This window comes from Prionailurus bengalensis, chromosome D2, assembly GCF_016509475.1.
Source record: "Prionailurus bengalensis isolate Pbe53 chromosome D2, Fcat_Pben_1.1_paternal_pri, whole genome shotgun sequence".
Lineage (NCBI taxonomy): Eukaryota > Metazoa > Chordata > Mammalia > Carnivora > Felidae > Prionailurus > Prionailurus bengalensis.
The window spans coordinates 29,678,519-29,692,432 of NC_057351.1; the positions used below are offsets into that span (position 1 = coordinate 29,678,519).

The 13,914-nt window shown below is 41.4% G+C and overlaps 2 protein-coding genes and 1 long non-coding RNA gene across 3 annotated transcripts in view; 2 read left to right on the top strand and 1 right to left on the bottom strand.

The window, feature by feature from the left end:
* Nucleotides 1–4,719, top strand: part of DDX21 (DExD-box helicase 21) — a 26,348-nt gene extending 21,629 nt beyond the window's left edge. The window contains exons 14-15 of the mRNA XM_043596506.1: nt 2,210–2,254; nt 3,069–4,719. Of these exons, the coding sequence (XP_043452441.1) occupies nt 2,210–2,254; nt 3,069–3,338 (315 nt within the window). The 3' untranslated portion in view covers nt 3,339–4,719. The remainder of the gene's footprint in view (nt 1–2,209; nt 2,255–3,068) is intronic.
* LOC122492830 overlaps nt 1–11,941 on the bottom strand; it is a 19,598-nt gene extending 7,657 nt beyond the window's left edge. The window contains exon 1 of the long non-coding RNA XR_006299777.1: nt 11,847–11,941. This is a non-coding gene — a long non-coding RNA (uncharacterized LOC122492830). The remainder of the gene's footprint in view (nt 1–11,846) is intronic.
* LOC122492828 (kinesin family binding protein) overlaps nt 11,935–13,914 on the top strand; it is a 40,886-nt gene continuing 38,906 nt past the window's right edge. Inside the window, exon 1 of the mRNA XM_043596507.1 lies at nt 11,935–12,570. Coding sequence (XP_043452442.1) covers nt 12,145–12,570 — 426 coding nt within the window. The 5' untranslated portion in view covers nt 11,935–12,144. The remainder of the gene's footprint in view (nt 12,571–13,914) is intronic.

Below are 13,914 nucleotides of genomic sequence, written 5' to 3' on the forward strand. Positions count from 1 at the left end.
TGCCCCGAAAACTAAAATTTTAAATCTTGCCTTCCAAACCTGGTGTTCTTTCTTCTGAGTCTTGCTGTCAGTTAATGGTAGACCAGCACAGCACTTCTCAAACTGTTTGGTCTCATGACCCTTTTATATTCTTAATGAATGGTGAGAGTACCAAAAAGCTTTTGTTTGTGTGGGTTGTATCTATTAGTGTTTACTGTGTTAGAAATGAAAACTGGAATTCGAAAACCAAAGAATACCGTTCCATTTGCCATCAGAGCTGTGGTAGCATCACGGGTAAATGGTGTCCGAGAAACTCCACTATGTGCTTATGAGAGCGTGAGAGTGGAAAGGACACATATTTTAGTATTAGGAAAATTGTTTTCACTTTGTGGAACCTCTGCAAAAGATCTCAGGTTTCCCCGGGGGCGTAGACTGTACTTTGTAAATCACTTGCTTAGAGAACCAGATCTGGTTTATCGTCACCTCGCTGCATGTCTGTGTTTACCTCCTTAAGGAACTTAAGTATGGGTTACATACATACAGTATGGGTTACAGTCTCAGCTTTCACATGGCGGATGAGTCTTCACGAGCAGGTCCTACTCCCCTTACTGCCTCCTCACTGCTAGTACCTCCACTCTAGCAGTGCCAAGTACACCTTGCGTTCTGTCATTCTAAGTGGCTCAACCCGGTGTTCATAGTATTTTTTTTTTCCTGCACGTTATTTATGGTGTGGCTTAACCTTGAGTCTCCCTGTGAAGCTTTCCCTGGCCATACAGTAGAGTCGGGGGCACCATATCCATACTTCAGGGTTTTTAGGGCGTGCCTTTATTCAGGCAAATTTTATCTTGCTGGGCTTGCTTATTGACTGAGAGCCTTGAAGCCTATGATGTACTCAAGGGCAGAAACGATTTTTTAGTTATCTTTATACTTCAGTGAGTGGCTGGTGTTAAATACGTAATAATTTTGTGGATGATGATCCCCACAAGTGGCAAAATCCATCAGTACCTGATGCGACCTGTGGTTATGGTTGGGTGAGTTGTTGGGTGGAAGTGGGGTGTTCCTCATAAAATGTTGCAGTTAAAGATAGCTAGGGAAGAGGAATGCCTGTGTCCGTTGCAGGGGTGGTTCTAACTACATTTGTGGAAACCAAGAAATAGGATCTCCTTAACTGGAGGTGATGGCACTGCTATGGTCCTATAAAGTGTTTATTTTTGTATTTTTAATATATATTTTTAAGTTTACTTATTTTTAGAGACAGAAAGAGCAGGGGAGGGCCAGAGAGAGAGGGAGAGAGAAAATCCTAAGGAGACTCCACGCTGTCAGCCCAGAGTCCAATGTGGGGGTCGATCCCATGAACTCTGAGGTCGTGACCTGAGCTGGAATCAAAAGTTGGACGCTCAACCAACTGAGGCACCCAGGCGCCTGTATTTTTCTGTTTAAAAAGAAATGTTTATTTTGTGAGAGAGAGCATGTGTGCGTGCAGGGCTGGGGGGGAAGGGAGGGAGAGGGGGGGGAGAGAGAGAGAGAGAGAGAGAGAGAGAGAGAGAGAGAGAGAGAGAGAGAATCCTAAGCAGGCATCATGCTGTCATCACAGAGGCCGGAACTCAGAAACCTGTGACATCGTGACCTCAGCTGAAATCCAGAGTCAGGCACTTAACCAACTAAGCCACCCAGGTGTCCCAAAAGTGCTATAAAAACCATTTTATTAGAGCAAGGTGAATTGTGAAAACCTAGAAAATTAACAATGGAAAATCATTTAGTTTTCTACTTTTAGTTAGGTCATCCTGAGTAGTAGACACTTTTTCTTACAGAAAGCAGTGTATTTTAATGTAGACCATTGGTTTGGGGCCATACTGAACAGATGTTTAATAGCTGCTCTATTTCCCAGCTGGGGGCCTTTGACTTAGCCTCTCCAAACCTCTGTTTCTTCAGCTCTAAAAGGTAGCTAATAGCTACTTGAGGAATTAGCAGTATGATAGCCAAGAATGATCTCTAGCCAGTTCTAAATCATTTTGACTCCCTTTCTAAAGTATCCTTGGGTTTTTGCTGTTGTGCTTTTGGGAGGTATGATATGTGTTGGCATTGGTTGAAAGTCCCATCTAAAATTCATACCTGGAGGGGTTTTTTTTTTTGTTTTTGAATATAATTTTGAATATTATATGGTCTTTTGGAGCACACTGACAATTGTGGTGAAAGGCTGAATTAACTTGGCATTTGTTTTGATTTCCAGGGGGTTTGCTTTGATGTCCCTACTGCAGCAGTAACAGAAATACAGGTATTCTTTCTCTTGGATTTTGAAGTTAACATTTAAGTTATAAAACGTTCATTAGTGAAAACACAAAATAATGGAAAAGGAATCAACAGCTCTAGTCCCTTTACTAAAAGACAATTAAGAGTTAATGAAGTTTAGTATTTTTTTTCTCCTAGCCTTTTTATTCATATATTTTTCTTATTCAGCCTGTTTTCCTTCTTTCCTTTATCTATAGAGTTATGAACAGTGTCTAGCTTTTTCCTCCTGTGTATGTTGTATGGGGTTTACATAGACATCTTCAATTGCTCTATCTTCATTTAGTACTGCTGTGAGATACGGGTTTGTGGTATATTTGCATGTTTTACTACCTGACAGCTGGGGATACAGACACTTAACTGACTCAGCCACCCAGGCGCCCTGAAGGTTGTGTTATTTTTAACCAGTGACCTTTTATTTATTCTTATTTTTATTTTATTAAAGAAAGCTTTTTTTTTGATGCTTATTTATTTTTGAGAGCGAGAAAGAGAGCAGGGAAGGGGCAGAGAGGGAGGGAGACAGAGAATTCCAAGCAGGCTTCGCGCTTGTCAGCTCACAGCCTGATGCGGGACTCAAATTCCCAAACCGCAAGAGCATGACCTGAGCCGAAATCAAGAATTGGATGCTTTAACTGATTGAGCTACCCAGGTGCCCCTAACCAGTGACCTTTTAAATTTTAAACACTTAGGTTATCAATCTGGTTTTTCTTTAGAGAAAGGGCAAAAATACTGTCTTTCTCATGCTTTTTAAAATCAAGTTCAATAAAAATCAGAGCAGGTAAAATAATACTATCTCTCCACAGGAGAAATGGCATGATTCACGTCGCTGGCAGCTATCTGTGGCCACAGAGCAACCAGAGCTAGAAGGACCACGGGAAGGATATCGAGGCTTCAGGGGACAGCGGGAAGGCAGTCGAGGCTTCAGGGGACAGCGAGAAGGAAACAGAAGCTTCAGGGGACAACGGGAAGGAAATCGAAGCTTCAGAGGACAGCGATCAGGAGGTGGCAACAAAAGTAACAGATTCCAAAACAAAGGCCAGAAGCGGAGTTTCAGTAAAGCATTTGGGCAGTAATTTCAAATAGAGGATTCATACGGCAACATGGAACTGAACACTGATTTTCCTATGAAGTTAAAAGCACATGTGTTTCCTTCTTGACCACTTGCCTTGTCCCCATCTCTCCCAGAGAGACAAGCTTCATGGAAATTATTTCCATCTGATGATTATCACTTGTAACTATTGCTGTTTCTGTATTAGGTTTCTCTTTTGAAAAGATGTATGAATTCGTAATATTTTTATTCTGATGCATTGTCTGTAGGTTATAAGACCAAGTCAAGCATGTATTTGCCCATACTTTTTAAGTTGAGGGGTCTCTGTATTTAAATAGTGTCCTTCCCTGAATACCTGTGGGGAATGCAGCTGTCTCTGGAGAGGCACTCTGAGCAGTCGAGGCTTACCTGTAATTGGCATTCCTCAGCCACCTGCCTAACGGTGACTCACGTGGTCCTGTAACATGTCCTCTGAGAAATAGTACTGAGCAGTGTTTTGAAGCAATATTTCAAAATTGCTGGGATGCAATACATTTTATGCCAGCATGTGCTCTAGATTTGAAGAACAGTGATAAATTTGATGGGAGACATTATGTAGATTAGCCATCATTATGTACATTTTGATACATTTTTAACTCTTCAATGTAAGCTGAATTCATGCTTCAGGAATTCTTCACAGATTTTATCTATTTATGTATATATAAAGAAGTATTTTAATAAAAAACAAGTGTCTTTAAGGAATTCCAAATGTATAAGGTGGCCCTGTAACTTTCTTTGTAAGTAAGGAGGCTGAATAATAGGTGCTTGATGATAATGTACTCCACTTCCTGTTGGAAGATTAACATTATTTACCAAGAAGGAATTAAGGGAGTGGGGGGCAGAGATTTGCATTGATGACAAGAGTCAGGAAATCCACTGAAAATATTTTTTACACGTGAGAAAGAAACATTCATCTCAAGAGCAAAGAAAGGAGCAAGTGAAAATACATGAAAAGCATTCTTTTCATGGTAAACAACAGGTCATTAATGTTTCTAGAAATTGACTTCTAATGGGTAAACTGGAGTTTTAGGTAGAATGATCCAATGGTTTCTCAGAGGCCTAGTTCCTATAGTCACAGTATAGGATCTATTTCTGTTAGACTGCTATTCCATTGAAAGGTTTTAGCTGCTTAGAGACTTCCTTTTAAGATAATCTGTGTATGGTTATTTTTGGTTGTAGCTTTGAGGGAACTGACAAATTTTATATAGCCCCTGGTCAGGTAACTCTATGAGTTCTCAAATATTACTTCTTTGGGAAACTTTCTGCATGGTGCAGGAGCTTAAGAGTGGCATTGTTTTCTTGCCTTAATTCCTAGAAATTCTGGACTGGGACTCTCAGGGAATAAACTCTGATAGGAGAAGTTAAAATACATGGCCTGTCTTGTTTTCATTTGATTATTTTTGAACAATTGAAGTCTTTCTAAGCCCTGGTTTCTTTTGCTCCATCAGATCTCTTTATCCAACTGCATTTTACTCTGTCATCTTGCAGTAAGTGGTTCAGATAGCCAGCTCAACTCTTTAAATGAAATTAAAAAAAAAAAAAAAGTTTTAACATTTATTTTTTTTTGAGAGACAGAGAGCATGAGCAGGGAGGGGGCAGAGAGGGAGACACAGAATAGCAGGCTCCAGGCTCTGAGCTGTCAGCACAGAGCCTGGCACAGGGCTCGAACTCAGGGACCACAAGATCATGACCTGAGTCAAAGTCGGATGTTTAACCGACTGAGCCACCCAGGTACCCCGCCAGCTCAACTCTTTGATGCTTGAGGCAATGTGTCCTTTCTCTGTTTGGACTTCAGTTCTGTCCTTCAGTCCTAACTGGATGTCTCTGTGTTCTCAGCAATTATCTTGGCTTTTATTTCTTGATCCTCTTGTCAATTTTACCATTTTCCTCCCATTCCTCATGGCTTCCATCAAGCCACAGGAGAAGGTGTTTGATAACAGACAACTCATGTGTCTTGTAGATTATAATTTATTAGATTTCAATTTTGCTCAAAATACTGAGCATATTTTAATAACAACCAAAGTATTTAATCAAGCAGATTCAAAGGACACAGTACCTGTCCTTTAGGGAAGAGCAGTTAAAACCTTGATGTGGATTAGCCCACAGAAAAATAATCAGGCATAAATCAAGAGTAAGGGGGGGCGCCTGGGTGGCGCAGTCGGTAAGCGTCCGACTTCAGCCAGGTCACGATCTCGCGGTCCGTGAGTTCGAGCCCCGCGTCGGGCTCTGGGCTGATGGCTCAGAGCCTGGAGCCTGTTTCTGATACTGTGTCTCCCTCTCTCTCTGCCCCTCCCCCGTTCATGCTCTGTCTCTCTCTGTCTCAAAAATAAATAAACGTTGAAAAAAAAATTTAAAAAAAAAAAAAAAAAAAAAAAAAAAGAGTAAGGGGGAAGTTTAGTGGGAATTGCACTTGACACAACTTAATTTTATGGAAAACATGGCTGTTTTCAACAAATGAAGCTAAAGTTTCTCCTGGATCCCAGAATTCAAACCGTATTTGTAAATATATAATTCAGCTGTTTGATTTAAATGGGCTTGTTAGGCTGGGAAATGTTACAGTTTTTACTATTTTCTACAGAGAAAATATTTTCCAATGTATCAGACTCAATGAACTTTTAAAATACAAACCATTTTTACATTGGAGTTACCTGTGCAGCAGTGTCTTTACAATTGTACATAAAATGCTGTAAGTTAATGTATAAAATACTGCTTTATGCCAGAATAAAAATACTAGTATTTACTATTTAAGTTTTTGGTGGCTTTTTTCCTAAAAATGAGAATAGCATGAAATTCTTATTTTAAAAGTAATAAATTATGGGTGAAAAAATCCAAACATAGAAAAAATAATAGTCACTCCATAACCTTTTTGTGAGCATCTCTTGCAACAATTTATTTACAAGATTTGAATAATTCAGCTTTGTGAATTGCTTTTTTCCCTCAACGTGTGCATGCTTCTCTGTAAGTACAGATTTTACAATATTGTTTTTAACGTTTATTTATTTTGAAAGAGAGTGCACCCGTGCATGCAAGCATAATAGGGACAAGAGAGGGAGAGAGAGAGAGAACCCCAAACAGGCTCTGAACTACCAGTGCAGAGCCCAATGTGGGATTTGATCTCACAAACTATGAGATTGTGACCTGAGCTGAAATTAAGAGTCAGTCACTTAACAGACTGAGCCATCCAATGTTTCTTTTTTTAATGTTTATTTTTGATGGAGCACGAGGAGAGGAGGGGCAGAGAGAGAGAGGGAGAGACACAGAATCTGAAGCAGGCTCCAGGCTCTGAGCTGTCCGCACAGAGCCTGATGTGGGGCTTGAACTCAAGATCATGACCTGATGAGCCAAAGTCAGACACTTAACCGACTGAGCCACCCAGGTACCTCTCAGTCTTGCATTTTTGATGACTACATGGCATGTAGTATAGAATGGATATGTCAATATATATTTATTTAACCAGGACTCTAGATGGCCATGTTATTTATAATTTTTCAATATTCTAAATTTTTTTTTAACGTTTTATTTATTTTTGAGACAGAGAGAACATGAACGGGAGGGTCAGCGAGAGGGAGACACAGAATCTGAAACAGGCTCCAGGCTCTGAGCTGTCAGCACAGAGCCCGACGTGGGGCTCGAACTCACGGACCGTGAGATCATGACCTGAGCCGAAGTCGGCCACTTAACCGACTGAGCCACCCAGGCGCCCCAATTTTTCAATATTCTAAATAAAATTAATGTCCTTGTATAAATCTTTGCCTATTTGTCTATTACCTGGAAATGCAGAAGATCTCTCTGGGACAAAGCTTAGGAAGCAATCCTAAGGAATATTAACATTTAAAGGACAGATTGGGGGCACCTGGGTGGCTCAGTCCGTTAAGTGTCTGACTTTGGCTCAGGCCATGATCTCATGGTTTGTGAGATCAAGCCCTGCATTGGGCTCTGTGCTGATGGCTCAGAGCCTGGAGCCTGCTTTGGATTCTGTGCCTTCCTCTCTTTCTGCCCCTCCACTGCTCGCACTCTGTGTCTTTCTGTCTCTCTGAAAAATAAACATTAAAAAAAGTATTAAAAAAAATAAAGGACAGATTATTTCATTTATTCCTTAAAATAATTGTTTCCCCCAATGTTAACATTTTACATAACCATAGTACAAAGATCAAAACCAGGGTATCAATAGGAAGGGTATTCTATAGATACTTTTTGGCACTTTGCTTTTTTTTTCTTAATGGCATATCCTGGAAATCACTACATCAGTTCATAGAAATCAACTTTTTTGTTTCATAACTGCATTGTACTCCATTGTGTGGAGTATCATAGTTTATTCGACCATTTTCTTACTCTTAATGTATGGGCACATAGATTATTTGCAGTATTTTGTAGTTAACAATGCTGCAGTGAGGAACCTGGTGTATAGTATTTTCATACTGTTGGAGTTCTGCCTTGAGGGTATATTCCTGGAAATGGGATGGCTGGGCCAAAAGGTAAGTACATATATAGTTTTGAAATTGTATTTTGTATGTAGTTTTATTATATATTGGCAAATTCCTGCCCTGCAACTTATTTTTTGAAGAAACCAGGCCATTTGTTCTATAGATTCCGCCACACTGAATTTTGCTGACGCATCTGTCATTTAACAAGTTCCTTTCCCCCCTGTATTTAATGTAAGTTGATAATTAGATATAAAAAGAAGGCCAAGAAAGGAAATATGCTCCCCAAATGGCAGCCAGAATTCTTCTATTGCAAGTTTCCTAGTCTCACGTTTGTGTTTTTTACTGCAGCTGTGTAAGGATTTTCCAAAAGTCTACATTTTAGTTTTCATCTGGGTGTTGTTCCAGTTAGATGTTTTAGAGGTCAGCACCATGTGTTGGAGGGTTATTTATTGAGCTCCTACTAGGGCAGTATAGCATACTAATTGAAGAATGTGGGCTCTGGAGGGGTGCCTGGGTAGGTCAGTTGGTCAAGTGTCCCATGCTTCACCTCAGTTCTTGATCTCAGAGTTAGAATTAGGAGTTCTAGCCCCTGTTGGGCTCTGCGCTACTTGTGGTACCTACTTAAAGAAATATTGGAGGGAGCATGGCCTTCCCAACCCCTTGATTTTAAGGGGCACCTGGGTGGCTTAGTGGGTTAAGCATCCGACTTTTGATTTCAGCTCAGGTCATGACCTCAGGGTTGTGAGGTCAAGCCCCACCCTGGGTGTGGAACCTGTTTACAATTCTATGTACCCACCCCTCTCCCACTGGTTCCTGTGTGCTTGCTATCTCTCTCTCTTAAAAAAAAAAATAAGTGTGGGCTCTGGAGCAAAACTGCCTACTTATATATATGGTAAGTTATTACCTATCTCTATATATATTTGGTAAATTATTAATCTCTTGGACCTCGATTCTTACTTTGCAGGATGGGAATAATAATAGTATCTCACAGAGTTGTTCTGAGGATTAGATGATTTGTTTTCCAGTTTTTATTTAAATTCCAGCTAGTTAACATACACTGCAATATTAGTTTTGAGGATTAGATGATTGTAATATACAGAATGCTATTTGGCTCATAGGGAGTGATTAGCTACTATTATTAACCATGCCAATTGCTTTCCTTTTTTTTTTTTAATGTTGATTTTTTTTTTATTAAAAAAATTTTTTTTTCAACGTTTATTTATTTTTGGGACAGAGAGAGACAGAGCATGAACGGGGGAGGGGCAGAGAGAGAGGGAGACACAGAATCGGAAACTGGCTCCAGGCTCTGAGCCATCAGCCCAGAGCCTGACACGGGGCTCGAACTCCCGGACCGCGAGATCGTGACCTGGCTAAAGTCGGACGCTTAACCGACTGCGCCACCCAGGCGCCCCTTAATGTTGATTTTTGAGAGAGGAAGTGTGCGAGTGCAAGTGGGGAAGGGACAGAAAGGGAAGGAGACAGAGGATCCAAGCAGGCTCCAAGCTGTCAGCGCAGAGCCTGATGTGGGGCTCGAACTCATGATCCGTGAGGTCATGACCTGAGCCGAAGTCCAACGCTTAACTGACTGAACTACCTAGGTGCCCCTCCAATCACTTTCCTATTCATGAACAGATAGGTACTGAGCACCTACTATGATTATTACAGTAGTTTCTTCACCAGTCTCCCTGCTTTTTCTCTGTCCCCCCTTCAGTTGTCTTTTTTTTTTTTTTTTAATTTTTTATTTTTTCAAAGTTTATTTTATTTTTTGGGACAGAGAGAGACAGAGTATGAATGGGGGAGGGGCAGAGAGAGAGGGAGACATAGAATCGGAAACAGGCTCCAGGCTCGGAGCCATCAGCCCAGAGCCTGACGCGGGGCTCGAACTCACGGACCGCGAGATCGTGACCTGGCTGAAGTCGGACGCTTAACCGACTGCGCCACCCAGGCGCCCCCCCTTCAGTTGTCTTGAGAATAATCCTCTAGGGTGCTGGGTGGCTCAGTTGTTGAGCATTGGACTCTTAATTTTGGCTCAGGTCATGATCTCACAGTTTGTGAAATCAAGCTCTAAGGTGGGCTCAACGCTGACAGTTTGGAGCCTTAGGATTCTCTCTCTCTCTGTCCCTCCCCCACTCATGCTCGCACTCTCTCTCAAAATAAATAAACATTTAAAAAGAATAATCCCATAAATCAGATTTTGTCTGTCACTCCTTCAAAAGCATCCAATGGCACCCACCTCACTCAAAATATCCAAAGTCCCTATAAATGGCCTTATGAACCCTAAATAATAGGGCCCACATTACTTCTCTGATTTCCTCTCCTACTGCCCTCTCCATTCTCTCTGTTCCAGGCAAGAGGTCTCCTTGTTCCTTGAACACACTAGGCACACTCCTGTGTCAAAGCTTTCATATTTGCTATTCCTCTGTCTGGGATATACTTCCCCTAATGTCTGCATGGCTCACTCTCTTACCTTCAGATCTTTACTCAAATATTTGACAGTCCTCAAAAAGGGCATTTCCTGTTTAAAAATAGCAACCTTGCTTCACCTGCTAACACTCCTTATCTCCTCTTTTGTTTTATTTCCATCCCATACTTCCTCTGACATTACTGTATAGTTTTTTTTTTTTTTTGACATATTTAATGTCTTTCCTTATACTGGGGCAGAGATTTTTGTCTGTTTTTAACTGCTGAATTCTCAGGGCCTAGAACAGTGCCAATTAACTGGCACATTAACAGACAACTTTAAATATTTATTGAATGAGTGAATGAGTCATTTGAAGTGTTGTGGAAAATGCACTGGTAGGAAACCAGACTGGCAGCAAGGTTACCTATTAAAAGTAATTCAGATGGTGGTTGGTCTAAACTACTGGAGATGAGAAGTAAACAGATGTAAGCTATTTAGGAGGTGGATTGGCCAGTACTTGGTTTTGCATTTAAGGATGAGAGGAGAGAGTGAATGCAAGGAATCAGCAGCTCCTATAGTGGTGTCATTCACTGAGATGTAGAACATAACAGCTAATGTGTTGTGGGAGGGAGGGGGCAGGTAAAGAGGAAAAGAATGGTTTCCAATTTCAACATACAGTGGAACAGTCACTATTTTTTAAAATATTTATTGAGTTTTAAGAGAGACCTCGAGCAGGGCAGGGGCAGAGAGAGAGAGAGAGAGAGGGAGACAGAATCCGAAGCAGACTTGGAGCTATCCGGGCAGAGCAAAATGAGGGGCTCCAACTCCGGAACCATCAGATCATGACCTGAGCTGAAAGTCCAATGCTTAACAGAATGAGCCACCCAGGCATCCCTAGTGGAACATTTAGGTGTGGTGGTTCCGGTTGGGAGATGGATATTACAGTCTGGAGCTCCAGAGAGTCATCTGGCCTGGAGACCAAGTTTTGGAAGTAAACAGGACATGTGATAGAAACGGTGGAAATGCATAAGATCTCCCTGGGACAACGTTTAGGAAGGAGTCCCGGGGGAACACCAACATTCTTCCTTAGGATAATTCTGTAGAGCTAAGTAATATTATTATCACTTATGTTTTACTGTGAGAAACCTGAAGCTTAGAAAAGTTAACTTATTAGAAGATCTGAGAATCAAATTATGTCTATGAGCTTCTAAAATCGGTCCTCCTTTATATATCTCAAAGTGCACATAGCTATCAAGCGCCTAATAGTTAAAACCTCTGCCCCGCCCTTTCCACCCACCCTTCGCATTTGACTTCATAATTTACGAAGGTGTGTAATGGAAAAAGCCACGCCTCAGGTGGTTTGTCACAGCTCTGGGACTTCTGTGTTACTTTGGGAAGTTGCACACATACCTCCAGCCTGTACTTCAGGGCTGAAGGGAAAATATTGGTCGATCATTGAGTTCTTTTTACATAGTGAAAGCTATCTTTCACTCAAGAAGCTATACGTTAATAATAAACATCCTTGTTACATTTTCGTCCAGTCATGGGTTGGGTTATACACTAATATCAAAAGGTTTCTGTCATTCAGTGTATACCAACTAACGAGAGTAGTTAGCTATGTTTCTAAACACTATTTCCATGTGTCATGTTAAAGTCAGCCGATACTTACATGTAGGTAGACCTTCACGGGGTCACGCGAGAGAATCCACCACCGCAGAGGGTAGGGCTGGAGGTGTGGCTGCCCTCATTGACAGCTTCGTTTCTACGACAACGGTTGCTGTGGTGCCTACTACGCCTTTCCGTTGGTCACTGCAGAGCATAGTGCGGTTCCTCTGGAGGACCTCATTGGTTACGGTTCTGCTGTGTCGGATCTGTCGGGGGCCGTAAGTGAAGTGTCGCAAAGCAGAAAGAAGGCGGGAGTCCGATTGCAAACATCCATCGAGGACGCCCAGGCCGTAGAGGCCGCTATGGCGAGTGCTCCGTGGGCCGAGATTCGTGAGAAATTCCAGGCCGCGCTGGCTTTGTCGCGGGTGGAATTGCATAAAAACCCCGAGAAGGAACCGTACAAGTCCAAATACGGCGCCCGAGCACTGCTGGAAGAGGTGAAGGCGCTGTTGGGCCCCGCGCCTGAGGACGAGGATGAGCGGCCTCAGACCGATGACGGCGTGGGCGCAGGGGACCACGCCCTGGGGCTGCCGGCTGAAGCGGTGGAGGCCGAGGGGCCCATCGCCCAGGGGGCAGTGAGGCTGGCGGTGATTGAGTTCCATCTCGGGGTGAACCACATCGACACCGAGGAGCTGTCGGCGGGGGAGGAGCATCTGGTGAAATGCCTGAGGCTGCTGCGCAAGTACCGGCTGTCGCACGACTGCGTCTCCCTCTACATACAGGCTCAGGTGAGAGCGAGCCGGGCCCGCTGTTGTCGGCCAGAGGCGAGGGATGGAGAGGGCCCCACTCTCGCCAAGGCCAAAGGCAACTGTTATGAGGCACGGTTTGGCCCCGTGTTTTGAAGCTTTGGAATAAACAGCTTGCAAACTCCGACATCACTTGCTGCTTCGCTTAGTCGTGGTCAACACATTGGTTTCCTGAGACCCTACTACATCATAAATGCCCTTTCCAACTCTTCTCCACCAGTCCAAATCTTGTTCATTCTATTAAGAAGAAATGCAGAGTAATTTAAAATCTTAATTAAAGGTCTCAAGGAAATGACAACGAATGACCCGAGTGCATGCTTAATTTAAAACAAATTGTTTAAAAATCTTAGCAAAAAAATATATATTGCAAATAAATATACTTGCAATATATATAGCAAAAATATATATTACAAATATATATTTGCAATGTATATATTGCAAATATACATATATTGCAAATATATATTTGCAAATGTACATATTGAAAATACATATATTTGCAATAATATATTTGCAATGTATATGTATATTGCAAAAATAGAAACTGAAGATTTTTAAACAATTTGTTTTAAATTAAGCATGCACTCGGGTCATTCTTTGTCGTTTCCTTGAGACCTTAAATTAAGATTTTAAATTACTTTGGTCTCTCTCTCTCTCTCTCTCTCTCTATATATATATATTCCTTTGCTTCCCAGGGAATTCCTGCCCATTCTTCCAAACCCATCTCAAAACAAATCTCATACTTTAGTAACTTTCTTTGAGCATTTTGTTCGAATTTGTATCTTTGAGTTCTTATAATACTCACTGTTTCCCATTTATATGGCACTTGGTTTATTAAGAAATAAATCTGACATTCTCTTCAGGAACCTAACACTGCAAAATACAAATATGTATGAACTCTTTGTATGTGCCAGGAACTTGGGGTAAGCTCACAAACCAGTTCTTAATACATGTGATCCAGGAACATTTACCAAAAATGATGATGTGACAAGTGGGCCACAAAGAAAAACCTCAGAATTAAAAAGGAAATTGTATATGTCATTTTGTTTTATCATGGCTCAATAAATTTAAAAGCTACATAATCACAGGAACTATATATCTTTTTGCACACTATTTATAACTTAGTACCTCCCTCCTGGTAGGCCATTCTAAATATTTGTCCATTGGATTAATGATCTAATGAAATTCATAAGAGATTAAACTCAAACAAAACCTCAATTATTTGAAATTTTCTTTAACCAGATGGCTGCCTGAGATCTTCATAAACATTAAACAATTTCAACATAGCAAGAAGAGAATTAGAAACCTTCCTAAATGTAATATAGA